We start from the raw sequence: 12,364 nt of genomic DNA, 5'->3' as shown, positions 1-12,364 counted from the left end.
TTAGCTACACGGTTTAATATTATATATTCAAAATTAAAGAAATGTGAAATGTATGGAGCATAACGACCTGCCTTAGAATCACAAGATGGGGGAATGACATCGACAGCAATAAATAAATAAAAGTTCCACTTGTTCTATAAGGATCCTTTTGGGAACTGAGATGCTGATATATAGAGACAATGAAAATACATAGACAGAACATTAGTGGTGGTTCCCTGACACTGAAACAAGGAAAAAATATCCAGATCATCTTCAGTTCCACAGCTGAGTCTTACTACAACTGAAATGAAAGCTGTGACTTCAACCCCTTCTCATTCTGTAACCTCCAAAACTTTCAAACCCACCCCAGCCCAGCTCCCTGAGGAACACCAGAAGATGTATACAGGACCACAGGTGGGTGGTTATGGAGATAAAGCTTTGCTTAGGTGCATAAGGATTTATTTTTAAAGTGGTAAAATATTGAATTGCAAACAGAAGTTGAAACTTTTTGAAAGTAATACTTAATGTGTACTTCTGATCAATGTTGTAAGACGTGAGCAGGACTTATCATAGTAAAGGAAGTGTTCATTTGACACCATTCCATTGCGCAATTAGGTTGGTTCAAAGTATTTCAGTGGCATTCCTCATTGTACCTTTTGACAAGAGGGTAAAAATTATCAGATTTCTTTTTACATTGTAGTTTCATTTGTGACACAAAGTCTTCTGCAAAACTACGGGAGTGATTGCATCTCAGTGGAATAAGTGTCTCACCAGTAGCAGATATGTACTCTGACTTAGCACCATTTGTCAGTTCATAATTTTACAACATAACATTAAATATTATCATTGCACTTGATTCACAAGACTTACTACATGGCCTTCTTAGATGAAACATTACAATCCAATATATAATCAATATTGCTCAAGAAATGCACAAGTTTTTAAAAACAAAGCTTTATTACTCTTTAGAATTTAATGGGATAATTTAAGAATGCCAGTTAACTTACCACAAGATGCAGGTTCAGTTTCTACACAACAAATTCATAAAGCTTATAAAGAAAATGTACTGGCAGTTGTTTTTGAAATGGGGTGCTACATAAGATTAGATGAGTGGATCAGATAACTAATGAAGGGGTACCAAATTGAATTGAAGATAAAAAAATTTATGAGCCACCTTGACCAAAAGAAGGGATCAGTTGACAGAACACATCTTGAGGCTACAAGTAATCGTCAATCTGGCAACAAAAGGAAGTTTTGGGGGGTGAGTATTATAGGAGTCCCAGGATTGAATACAATAATCAGGCACAAATGGATGTTGTTTGTGACATTTATGTGGAGATTATGAGCCTTGCAGAGGATAGACTATCATGGAGAATTGCAGCAAACCTGTCTTCAGAATGAAGATAAAACAACAGCAAAGAAAAATTATCAGTACACAGTTTCAAGGTGAAAAGATAATCTGTAAAGAAATATAGTGTGTTTTGTGACTACAGCTAACCTGACACCACATATCCATCTTTACATTAATTTAGATTCAGTGAGAACAGTAAGTATCAAATATGGTGCACATCTCTCATGCCACATTTATAACTCACCTTAATAAGCTGAAAATAAAGGACACCAATTTCTTCAATTGCTACATTATATCATTAAGAAATTGAAACTGTATGTTATTATTTTGTGTACAGAATAAAGTATGTATAATTATTTGTTAAACTCAAAACAGTGAAAGTATCTTTCCCTGCAGGTAAAAACTGCTCCTTTTGTAGAAACTAGCTACCGGGTACATGCTATTGTTTCCATTTTCTATTGTAAAAGTAACATGGTCTTTTAACAAGAAATCAATGCTTATTCCTATATTGTAACTGTTGGTAATTCGGTAGTCTAACAGCACTATGAAGTGTTGTAACAAAACTTTATTAGTATAAACTTCTTAAATCTTTTTGATAGGGTTTTTTCATTTTTGATCTCTGTTTGTTTGTAAAAAAGTATTATATTTGTTTATGGATCTGAGTGGACTGTTACTGCATGAGATTGTTTTACTTTAATTTAGAATTACAAAATATATTTGTGTTCTATGGACTTCTGAAACTGGTTTACTGTATTTGTAATACTGTCACACATGACAAACAAAGAACAAGTAAATAAGATCAAATGTTTTATTGTATAAGCATCCACTGCTATGTAAGGAACAAGTTTAATGACAAAGGATAAAAAGTGGAAACATTTACTGACTAGTCTTTATTTTCAATGCCCAATGTATACATAATATGTATTTCCAAATTTTAGATGTACACATAGACTTATTCATAAACAATAGAAATAAAACACAAATTTAATAAACATATGCACATTCAAGGACATGCAGTTAACATTTTCAAACATCTGATTTCACAAAAGGGAGAAACTGACAAGGAATATGTATAAAAGAGTGAAACATTACTAACAAGTCCTACACTTCTCTTCACAATCTTTCAGGTGTAGAGATGAGAAATTACAAGACACTTCGGAGTGATAATATGATCTTTACTCTATCTACACACTATAAACGTACAAAACTCCTGTAAAATAGGATACTAGTCTACTTGTTGTTTAAGGCCCTGTGATCGACTAGATCCTCATTCTTCAGTCACTGCAAATCCAGTATTTGCATCCATTCATGCTTCCCATTCTGGCCAACGCCGGAGGCGAAGTCGTCTTCCAAAATCCCAGACTCAGAAACAACTAGGCTACACCAACATCTTTGTCTACAGAATCAACCTTTTTTTTTTTTTTAACGAGGCGGCTCACTCGATGTTACAAGTCTTGAGTAGGGCGTGAGTGTAGGAATACAAGATTCTGATACAGACCCATGTACTCTCGTGTGGTAGAAAATGCAAAAAAGAGTTCGACTTCCAAAATAAATGTGTTTCTATCTTGTTAATGACCGACACTCATACCAGGCTGAACTCGAGTTGAAAATGCCACATACCCGCTTCCTTTTTGCTTTCACTCACCTACAAGTAAGGCTTGTAATAAATACATCGTATGACAGCTAACCAGCAAGTATGTACAGCAGGTCATAATTTTTCTGAAAAATATATATTATTCACAAAGAGACTGGGTAACGTTCTCGGCCGCGATTTTCGCTCGGAAAATGTTAAAATACTATATCTATGGCATTTGAAATTTAACAAACATCAATTAATTGCGCTAGATACATCACATCGATTTATTATAATAATAATTATTATTATTTTAGTGAACAATATAGGCAGTTTGGCCCGTTTCACAATAATAGATGAGCTAAGCTAGAGCACCAACACTGAAAAGGAGAATGTATTGTTCCCAGCACGACGGTGACTAAACGAATAACAGTATTTGCTTGAAACACCTACAGAGATTCCAGCTGGCACTATTGACAGCACCATCTTGTGCAGTGTTTGTCTCCTCCACTTGCTCTGGAGGAGAAATAGCGTCACTTGCTTGTTAGGGAACCAATGCAAGACTAATTGATACTCAGTCCCTGAGTTCCAGAGAGACTGCAGCAGAGTCCTGCGAAGAGATTCGTGCTGCAATCTTGTTGCTTGCTGCTACCGCATAGATTCAAAGGGACTACTTCTCAACAAACTAGGGACTCGCCAGGTAACGTCAGTAATACGGCAAGGATCGTTGTCTAAGTTATTTCTTTGTATCGTTAAAAGCTGATTGCTTGTTCCGCTTCAAAAAAAAGGACCTAGGTGTAAAATGAGTAAGGGAGGATTGTGTCAGTCTGACTTTCAGTTCGTAAAAAAGGAATCTGACGAGAGGAAAAAACTGTCTGAAAAGGAATACTTAATGCTGTTGTTTGCACTAAGCATTGCTGCGTTGTGTAGGGGATTCGGATCTGATGAGGAGTTGAATGGACCAGTAGAGGCACTGTTGAAGTTTTATACCATGTCCAAACAAACAGAAGCCGGAAAAATAACCTAATCAATCATTTGTGAAGACAAACATGCAGTTTTCGACTATTTTATCCTGCAATTTTGAATGACATACTTTCTAGAAAATCTAACCAGCCATTTTCTCGTAAATGCTACGCAATCGATGTCTCCGTCTGACGGGGCAAACGGCCGAAGTCATCTATGTTAGCTCAGGCTTAAATCAACGACAGTATGTAGCGTAATTCTACAGCAACAAACGCATCCTAACTATACACTTGCTTCTATTAATATTAACTGTACATTTCCTTCCAGCCATACGTAAAGAGACAGATGTCCACACCATCAGCTAAACTGTAGTTAGCCGGACAGTATAAACTGACTTCCCGCGAGAGTCATAGCAACGTGAATGGGGGACCTAGGCGACAGCAGCAGGTACAGACCAGTAACAGTAACACTTTCCTCTTCGTTTCGTAAGATTTCGTCAGTGTTAATCTGTGAAGTAAAGATGCAAACGATTCATAAATAGAGCACCGCGTTAGCAGACGATTTGTGAAATTGTAGCGTGACGCGTGTAGTTATCGACAGATGTTTCAGATGACAGCGGAGAGAAGCCAGCGTGCTCGTATCGGGAAAGAAAGTCTGAGTGTTGACGGTGGGTGCAGCAGCATTATCCAGCGGGAGGCAGTCGCAGGACGCCTACTGCTTGTCCTGTTCCTGCGGCGGGGGCGGTGGGGGCGGCAGCACCAGCGAGTCGTGCAGCTCTCCGGAGCCGGGCCCGGGGCTCAGCGTGGGCTGGTCCAGCGAGCCGCCCCCGCTACCACTGCTGCCGCTGCTCGCCGCCCGCACCGCCTCGGCGCGTGTCAGCTTCTGGCGGGCCTGCAACACAGCAACGAGTAGCCTCAGTCACCCACCCTGGAGTACAAGGGTGGAAACAAGGTGGTATTCCCATATCGACATAGGCAAAAATAAGAACGTTTCAGAGCGACGGCCAGTGAGACTAGAAATCTACTCTGTAGGGATCAGCACGGGTTTCGAAAAAGACGATCGTGTGAAACCCAGCTCGCGCTATTCGTCCACGAGACTCAGAGGGTCATAGACACGGGTTCCCATTTTTTTTGTGGTTTTAGGGCGCACAACTACAGTGGTCATTAGCGCCCAGACTAAGTTATGAATGCACTGCGAGGCACAAGGTTAAAACAGCAACTAAAAAGGACAACACTCTAAAAAGCACATTAACAGGCAAAGTATTAAAAGAAAACAGCATAATCAAGTGTCCTTAGACAGGTTTGTCAAGTGGGTAAAACGAAGAACGCGAACAGCTGCTCCTGGGTCATCCGATAAAATGCCATCCAGAGTACATGGCAGGCCAAGATCAATGCGCAGTGTATTAAAATTCGGACAGGAGGTTAAAATGTGGCGTACCGTCAGCAATTGCCCACATGGGCAGAACGGCGCCGGCCCAGCCATCAGCAGATGGCGATGGCTGAACCGGCAGTGTCCAATCCGTAACCGGGCCAAAACTACCTCCTCCCGCCGAGAAGGGCGTGAAGTCGTCCAAGCCGTGGAGAGAGGTTTCAAGACCCGAAGCTTGTTGTTAGTAAGTGTAGACCAATCGGCATGCCACATCGATAAAATGCTCTGACAAATGACCCTGCTAAAATCAGATGAAGGCACACAACAAGAAGCTGTCCGAGGCTGGAGGACCGCAGCCTTGGCCGCGGCATCTGCAGCTCGTTCCGAGGGACACCGACATGACCAGGAACCCACATGAAGGTAACCGGAGAACCGTCGTCCGCCAGCTGCTGAAGAGAGCGTTGGATCCGGTGCACGAATGGGTGAACCGGATACGGATCACTGAGGCTCTGGATGGCGCTCAGGGAATCAGAGCAGATGACATAAGCAGGATGTCGGCGGCGGCGGATGTAAAGAACAGCCTGATAGAGGGCAAATAGCTCAGCTGTGAAGACCGAACAATGGCCATGGAACCGGTATTTGAGGTAGATGCCGTGTTTCTTGACTTCCGCAAGACGTTCGATACATTTCCCCACAGTTGTTTAATGAACAAAGTAAGAGCACATGGAGCATCAGACGACTTGTGTTCAAATGGTTCAAATGGTTCTGAGCACTATGCGACTTAACTTCTGAGGTCATCAGTCGCCTAGAACTAATTAAACCTAATGAACCTAAGGACATCACACACATCCATGCCCGAGGCAGGATTCGAACCTGCGACCGTAGCGGTCACGCGGTTCCAGACTGAAGCGTCTAAACCGCACGGCCACACCGGCCGGCACTACTTGTGTGATTGGATTGAAGAGTTCCTAGATAACGGAACGCAGCATGTCATTCTCAATGGAGAGAAGAAGTAAGAGTGATTTCAGGTGTGCCACAGGGGAGTGTCGTAGGACCGTTGCTTTTCACAATATACCGGGTGATCAAAAAGTCAGTATAAATTTGAAAACTGAATAAATCACGGAATTATGTAGATAGAGAGGTACAAATTGACACACATGTTTGGAATGACAGGGATTATTATAAGAACCAAAAATATACAAAAGTTCAACAAATTTCTGACAGATGGCGCTTCATCTGATCAGAATAGCAATAATTAGCATATCAAAGTAAGACAAAGCAAAGATGGTGTTCTTTACAGGAAATGCTCAATATGTCCACCATCATTCCTCAACAATAGCTGTAGTCGAGGAATAATGTTGTGAACACCACTGTAATCCATGTCTGGAGTTATGGTGAGGCATTGGTGTCGGATGTTGTCTTTCAGCATCCATAGGGATGTCGGTCGATCACGATACACTTGCGACTTCAGGTAACCCCAAAGCCAATAATCGCACGGACCTGGGAGGCGAAGCATGAGGAAAGAAGCGGCTGAGCACACGATCATCACAAAACGACGCGCGCAAGAGCTCTTTCACGCGTCTAGCAATATGGGGTTAAGCACCATCCTGCATAAACATCGTACGTTCCAGCAGGTGTTTTCAGCCAGGCTAGGGATGATGTGATTCTGTAACATTTCGGCGTACCTCTCACTCGTCACGGTAGCAGTTACAAAACCAGAATCACGCATTTCCTCGAAGAAAAAAGGCCCGATAACGGTAGATATGCAAAATCCAACCCATACCGTGACTTTCTCTTCGTGCAATGATTTTCGGTAGCCCAAATTCTGCAGTTGTGGGCGTTGATAGACCCTCGGAGCATGAAATGAGCTTCGTCGGTACACAACACGTTCCTCAACCAATCGTCATCTTCCGCTATCTTTTGAAACGCCCACAGCGCAAATGCCCTCCGCTTCACTAAATCGCCAGGTAACAGTTCATGATGCCGGTGGATTTTGTACGGATAGCATCGGAGGGTACGCCTAAGTGCCAACCAAACAGAAGTGTATGGAATGCCGGTGCGACGTGCGACTGCACGAGCGCTGACTTCCCCGTGCATAGATGAACCCGCTACAGTCTCCATTTGTTCCTGAACTGTTTCAGCAGCATTACGTCTTGTGCTGGGTCGGCCACTACGGGGTCTATCGTCTAAACAACCCGTGGCTTCGAACTCCGAAATCATTCTTGCCACAGCTGCATTTGTCAACGGACCTTTACCCGTTCGAATCTCCATCCTATGGCGATAGGATCGTAACGCTGAACTAGCGCATTCCCCATTCTGGTAACAAAGCTTCAGTAAAAACGCCTTTTCAGGTAACGTCAACATGCTGCGACTGCTGGCGCATCTGATACTCTCTCTCATTACAGTTCCTTTTATACACGATTGTCATGCGCAGTCACTGACTTTTTGCTGTCCAGCGCCTTCTGTCGGACATTTTGTGAACTTTGTTTTTCTTTTTGGTTCTAATTAAATCCCATGTCATTCCAAGCATGTCTGTCAATTTTTACCTCTCTATCTACATTATTCCGTGGTTTATTAAGTTTTCAAATGTATACTGACTTTTTGATCACCCAGTACATAAATGACCTTGTGGATAACATCGGAAGTTCACTGAGGCTTTTTGTGGATGATGCTGTGATACATCGAGAGGTTGTAACAATGGAAAATTGTACTGAAATGCAGGAGGATCTGCAACGAATTGACGCATGGTGCAGGGAATGGCAATTCAATCACAATGTAGACAAGTGTAATGTGTTGCGAATACATAGAAAGAAAGATCCTTTATCATTTAGCTACAATATAGCAGGTCAGCAAATGGAAGCAGTTAATTCCATAAATTATCTGGGAGTAGGCATTAGGAGTGATTTAAAATGGAATGATCATATAAAGTTGATCGTCGGTAAAGCAGATGCCAGACTGAGATTCATTGGAAGAATCCTAAGGAAATGCAGTCCGAAAACAAAGGAAGTAGGTTACAGTACGCTTGTCCGCCCACTGCTTGAATACTGCTCAGCAGTGTGGGATCCGTACCAGATAGGGTTGATAGAAGAGATAGAGAAGATCCCACGGAGAACAGCGCGCTTCGTTACAGGATCATTTAGTAATCGCGAAAGCGTTACGGAGATGATAGATAAACTCCAGTGGAAGACTTTGCAGGACAGACGCTCAGTAGCTCGGTACGGGCTTTTGTTGAAGTTTCGAGAACATACCTTCACCGAGGAGTCAAGCAGTATATTGCTCCCTCCTACGTATATCTCGCGAAGAGACCATGAGGATAAAATCAGAGAGATTAGAGCCCACACAGAGACATACTGATAATCTTTCTTTCCACGAACAAATTGAGACTTGAATAGAAGGGAGAACCGATAGAGGTACTCAAAGTACCCTCCACCACACACCGTCAGGTGGCCTGCGGAGTATGAATGTAGATGTAGATGTAGATGTAGATTTCTGCCTAAAGTGGGTGTCGAAATGCAGCTCTCAGACCTTGCCGACTATAGATCCTCGTACTACGCTTCTTGCCCAACTTGGCTTGGATCATAAGTTCGTAGTGTTTTCCTGTAAGATTAATAAACACAACAGAGACTTTAATCATCAATGATACACACTGAAGAGCCATAGAAACAGGTACACTTGCCTAACATCGTGTAGGGCCCCGCGAGCACGCAGAAGTACCACAACACGACGTGACATGTACTCGACTAATGTCTGAAATAGTGCTGGAGGGAACTGACACCATGAATCCTGCAGGGCTGTTCAGAAATCCGTAAGAGTACGAGCGGTTGGAGATCTCTTCTGAACAGCACGTTCGTTGCAAGGCACCCCAGATAAGCTCAATAATGTTCATACCTGGGGAGTTTGGTAGCCAGCGGAAGTGTTTAAACTCAGAAGATTGTTCCTGGAGTCACTATGTAGCAATTCTGGATGTGTGGGGTGTCGCATTGTCCTGCTGGAATTGCCCAAGTTCGATGGAGTACACAATGGACATGAATGGATGCAGGGGATCATACAGCATGCCTACGTACGTGTCACCTATCAGAGTCGTATCTAGACGTAACGGGAGTCCCATATGACTCCAACTGCACACGCCCGCACCATTACAGAGCCTCTACCAGCTTGAACAGTCCCCCGCTGACATGCAGGGTCCATGGACTCATGAGGTTGTCTCCATACCCGATGCAATTTGAAACGAGACTCGTCCGACCAGGCAACATGTTTTCAGTCGTTAACACTTCAATGTCGGCTCCGAAAGCCCATATCGATGATGTATCGTTGAATGGTTCGCACGCTGACACTTGTTGATGGCCCAGAATTGAAATCTGCAGCAATTTGCAGAAGGGTTGCACTTCTGTCACATAGAAAAATTCTCTTCAGTTGTCGTTGTTCCCGTTCTTGCATCAGCGATGTCGGAGAGTTGATATTTTACTGAATTCCTGATATTCGCTGTGCATTCGTGAGTGAAATGGTCGAACGGGAAACTCCCCACTTCATCGTTACCTCGGAGATGCTGTGTCCATAGCTCGTGCGTTGACTATAACATCACGTCCAAACTAACTTAAATCTTGATAACCCGCCACTGTAGTAGCAGTAACCGATCTAACAACTCCGCCAGACACTTGTTGTTTTTATACAGGCGTTGCCGACGGCAGCGCCGTATTCTGCCTGTTTACATATCTCTGTGTCTGAATACGCATGCTTATACCAATTTCTTTGCCGCTTCATAGCGTTATCTCCTCCACTACTTACAACTGTCTGGCAACGCCGGGTTAACAGTTCTATTCTGCGACTGTAGAAATCTCGTGGCTTTGAGGCGAAGAACTCATAGAGTCACGTTCTCACCGAGCGAGGTGGTACAGTGGCTAGAACAGTGGACTCGCATTCGGGAGGACGACGGTTCAATCCCGGGTCCGGCCATCCTGATTTAGGTTTTCCGTGATTTCCTTAAATCGCTCCAGGCAAATGTTGGGATGGTTCTTTTGAAAGGGCACGGCCGACTTCCTTCTCCGTCCTTCCATAAGCCGATGAGAGAGATGACCACGCAGTCTGGTCTCCTCCCCCAAAAAAACCTCAACCTAGCCATCCGGATAGAAAGTTCCTTGAAGGCTGTTCGATAGAGAGCAGTTAAGGTGAAACGCTGATGGCGCAAGATCAGGTGAATAAGGTTGGAGCGGAGTGGCTTCCCAACCCAACTCATGTATAGTGTTTTCTGTCAGTCTAGCAGAATGTGAGCGGGCGTTATTGAGGATGGCATCACTTCACGCAGTCTCCTGGCTTTGTTCTTGGACTGCGTCTGTAAGTCCTCTCAGTTGCTGACAATAAATGTCAGCAGTGACGGTTACACCTCAGGGAAGCAATTCATAGTACACCACACCGTCGCTGTTCCATCCACATTATCTTTTGTGGATGCGCGCAGTTCTTTGTACGTGTATCTGCTGCTTTCTTCGGTCTCAACAGCATTCTAAACACGAAAAACACCCCATAGCGTAACACCACCTCCTTCGTACTTCACGGTTAGCACTACTTTGATGGCACGCAACATCCTCCAGGCATTCGCCAGACTCAAACCCTTCCATCTGATAGTCACTCTAAATAACTGTTTTCCAGTAATCAGATGTCCAGTGGCGTCTATACACCACCTCAAGTGTTGCTTAGCATTGGCTACAGAAATGTCAGCTTATGAGCAGCTTGAACATTGTACCCCATTATTTTTAAATCCCTGTGCACAGTCATTGAGCTTGCTGGTAGGACAATCATTGTGCTTGCTGGTAGTACTTCGTGTGGTATAGTCGGAGGAGGAACGAGGTTGGCAACTGGTAAGGAAAATGATAATCACTGCATGCCGCACCGACGAATGAGCTTCGATACGCCACCATTGTCGATTGTCTACTTATGGCTGAGCAGAGGAACGCTCAGCTCAATTAGCAGTCACCGATCAAGACGACAGCATCGCCTTAGATTGGCCGCCAGAGTATTAAATGTCTTTGGCAGAACTTAATGCGAATATTATGTCAGTTATATTTGAAGTGAAGAATCTTGCAAATTTGTCTGTATCAACTGATACTTTAATACTCAGTTACAGTTGTAAATAGTCGGAATGCTCCTGTGGAAATGGATTCTACAAATTTACGTAACTTTTGGGTCCATACTGTAATAAAATGAACTAATACATTACGTTTTATAGTGCCACTCAGTCTCTCCCTAGACAAACAAAAGAACCCATCGTTGTACTGGCGACGTTATTTTCGTTCATCACAACGCTTTGCATCTCGTGAGTGATTCTTTCCACTGATTTCATGCGATTTTTTACAACCACCTTCTACAATATTCGATGTTCCCTGTACGTCAGTATTTGAGTGAGGCTTGTCTCGTCTTAGTTTATCTGAGGCTGTTCCTTCGTGTTTCCACTTCACAATCACCAATAGTCGACTAGGTGCACTTTATCAGGGTTGAAATGTCTCCGATGGATTTGACACTTAGGTGACATCCAGTGACTAGTCCACGTTCGAAGTCAATGAGCTCTCCTGGCCGAACCATTTTGACGTTTCTGCTTCCCTGCTGACAACACAGTACTCCCCGCCACCTTTTATAATGGCCGATACTCCTCTCGTGATGTGCGCTTGTCAATCCCACATTACGTAGGGTTTCCAGATACCTTTGATGAGATCGTGTATCTACACTACTGGCCATTAAAATTGCTACGCCAAGAAGAAATACAGATGATAAAAGCGTATTCATTGGACAAATATATTATACTATAACTGGCATGTGATTACATTTTCACGCAATTTGGGTGCATAGATACTGAGAAATCAGTACCCAGAACAACCACCTCTGGCCGTAATAACGGCCTTGATACGCCTGGGCATTGAGTCAAACAGAGCTTGGATGACGTTTCAGGTACAGCTGCCCATGCAGTTTCAACACGATACCACAGTTCATCAAGAGTAGTAGTGAGTGGCGTATTGTGACGAGCCAGTTGCTCGGCCACGATTGACCAGACGTTTTCAATTGGTGAGAGATCTGGAGAATGTGCTGGTCAGAGCAGCAGTCGAACATTTTCTGTATCCAGAAAAGCCCGTACAGGACCTGCA

At 43.4% G+C, this 12,364-nt stretch overlaps 1 protein-coding gene across 1 annotated transcript in view; it reads right to left on the bottom strand.

Moving 5' to 3' along the window:
- Positions 1 to 2,205: 2,205 nt before the first annotated feature.
- Positions 2,206 to 12,364, bottom strand: part of LOC124795867 (mucin-17-like) — a 423,417-nt gene continuing 413,258 nt past the window's right edge. Inside the window, exon 8 of the mRNA XM_047259949.1 lies at positions 2,206 to 4,757. Within this exon, the coding sequence (XP_047115905.1) occupies positions 4,578 to 4,757 (180 nt within the window). The 3' untranslated portion in view covers positions 2,206 to 4,577. The remainder of the gene's footprint in view (positions 4,758 to 12,364) is intronic.

This window comes from Schistocerca piceifrons, chromosome 4 (assembly GCF_021461385.2).
Source record: "Schistocerca piceifrons isolate TAMUIC-IGC-003096 chromosome 4, iqSchPice1.1, whole genome shotgun sequence".
NCBI classification, from domain to species: Eukaryota; Metazoa; Arthropoda; class Insecta; order Orthoptera; family Acrididae; genus Schistocerca; species Schistocerca piceifrons.
The sequence above is the reverse complement of the archived record's forward strand: the minus strand, read 5'-3'. Positions and strand labels throughout refer to the sequence as shown.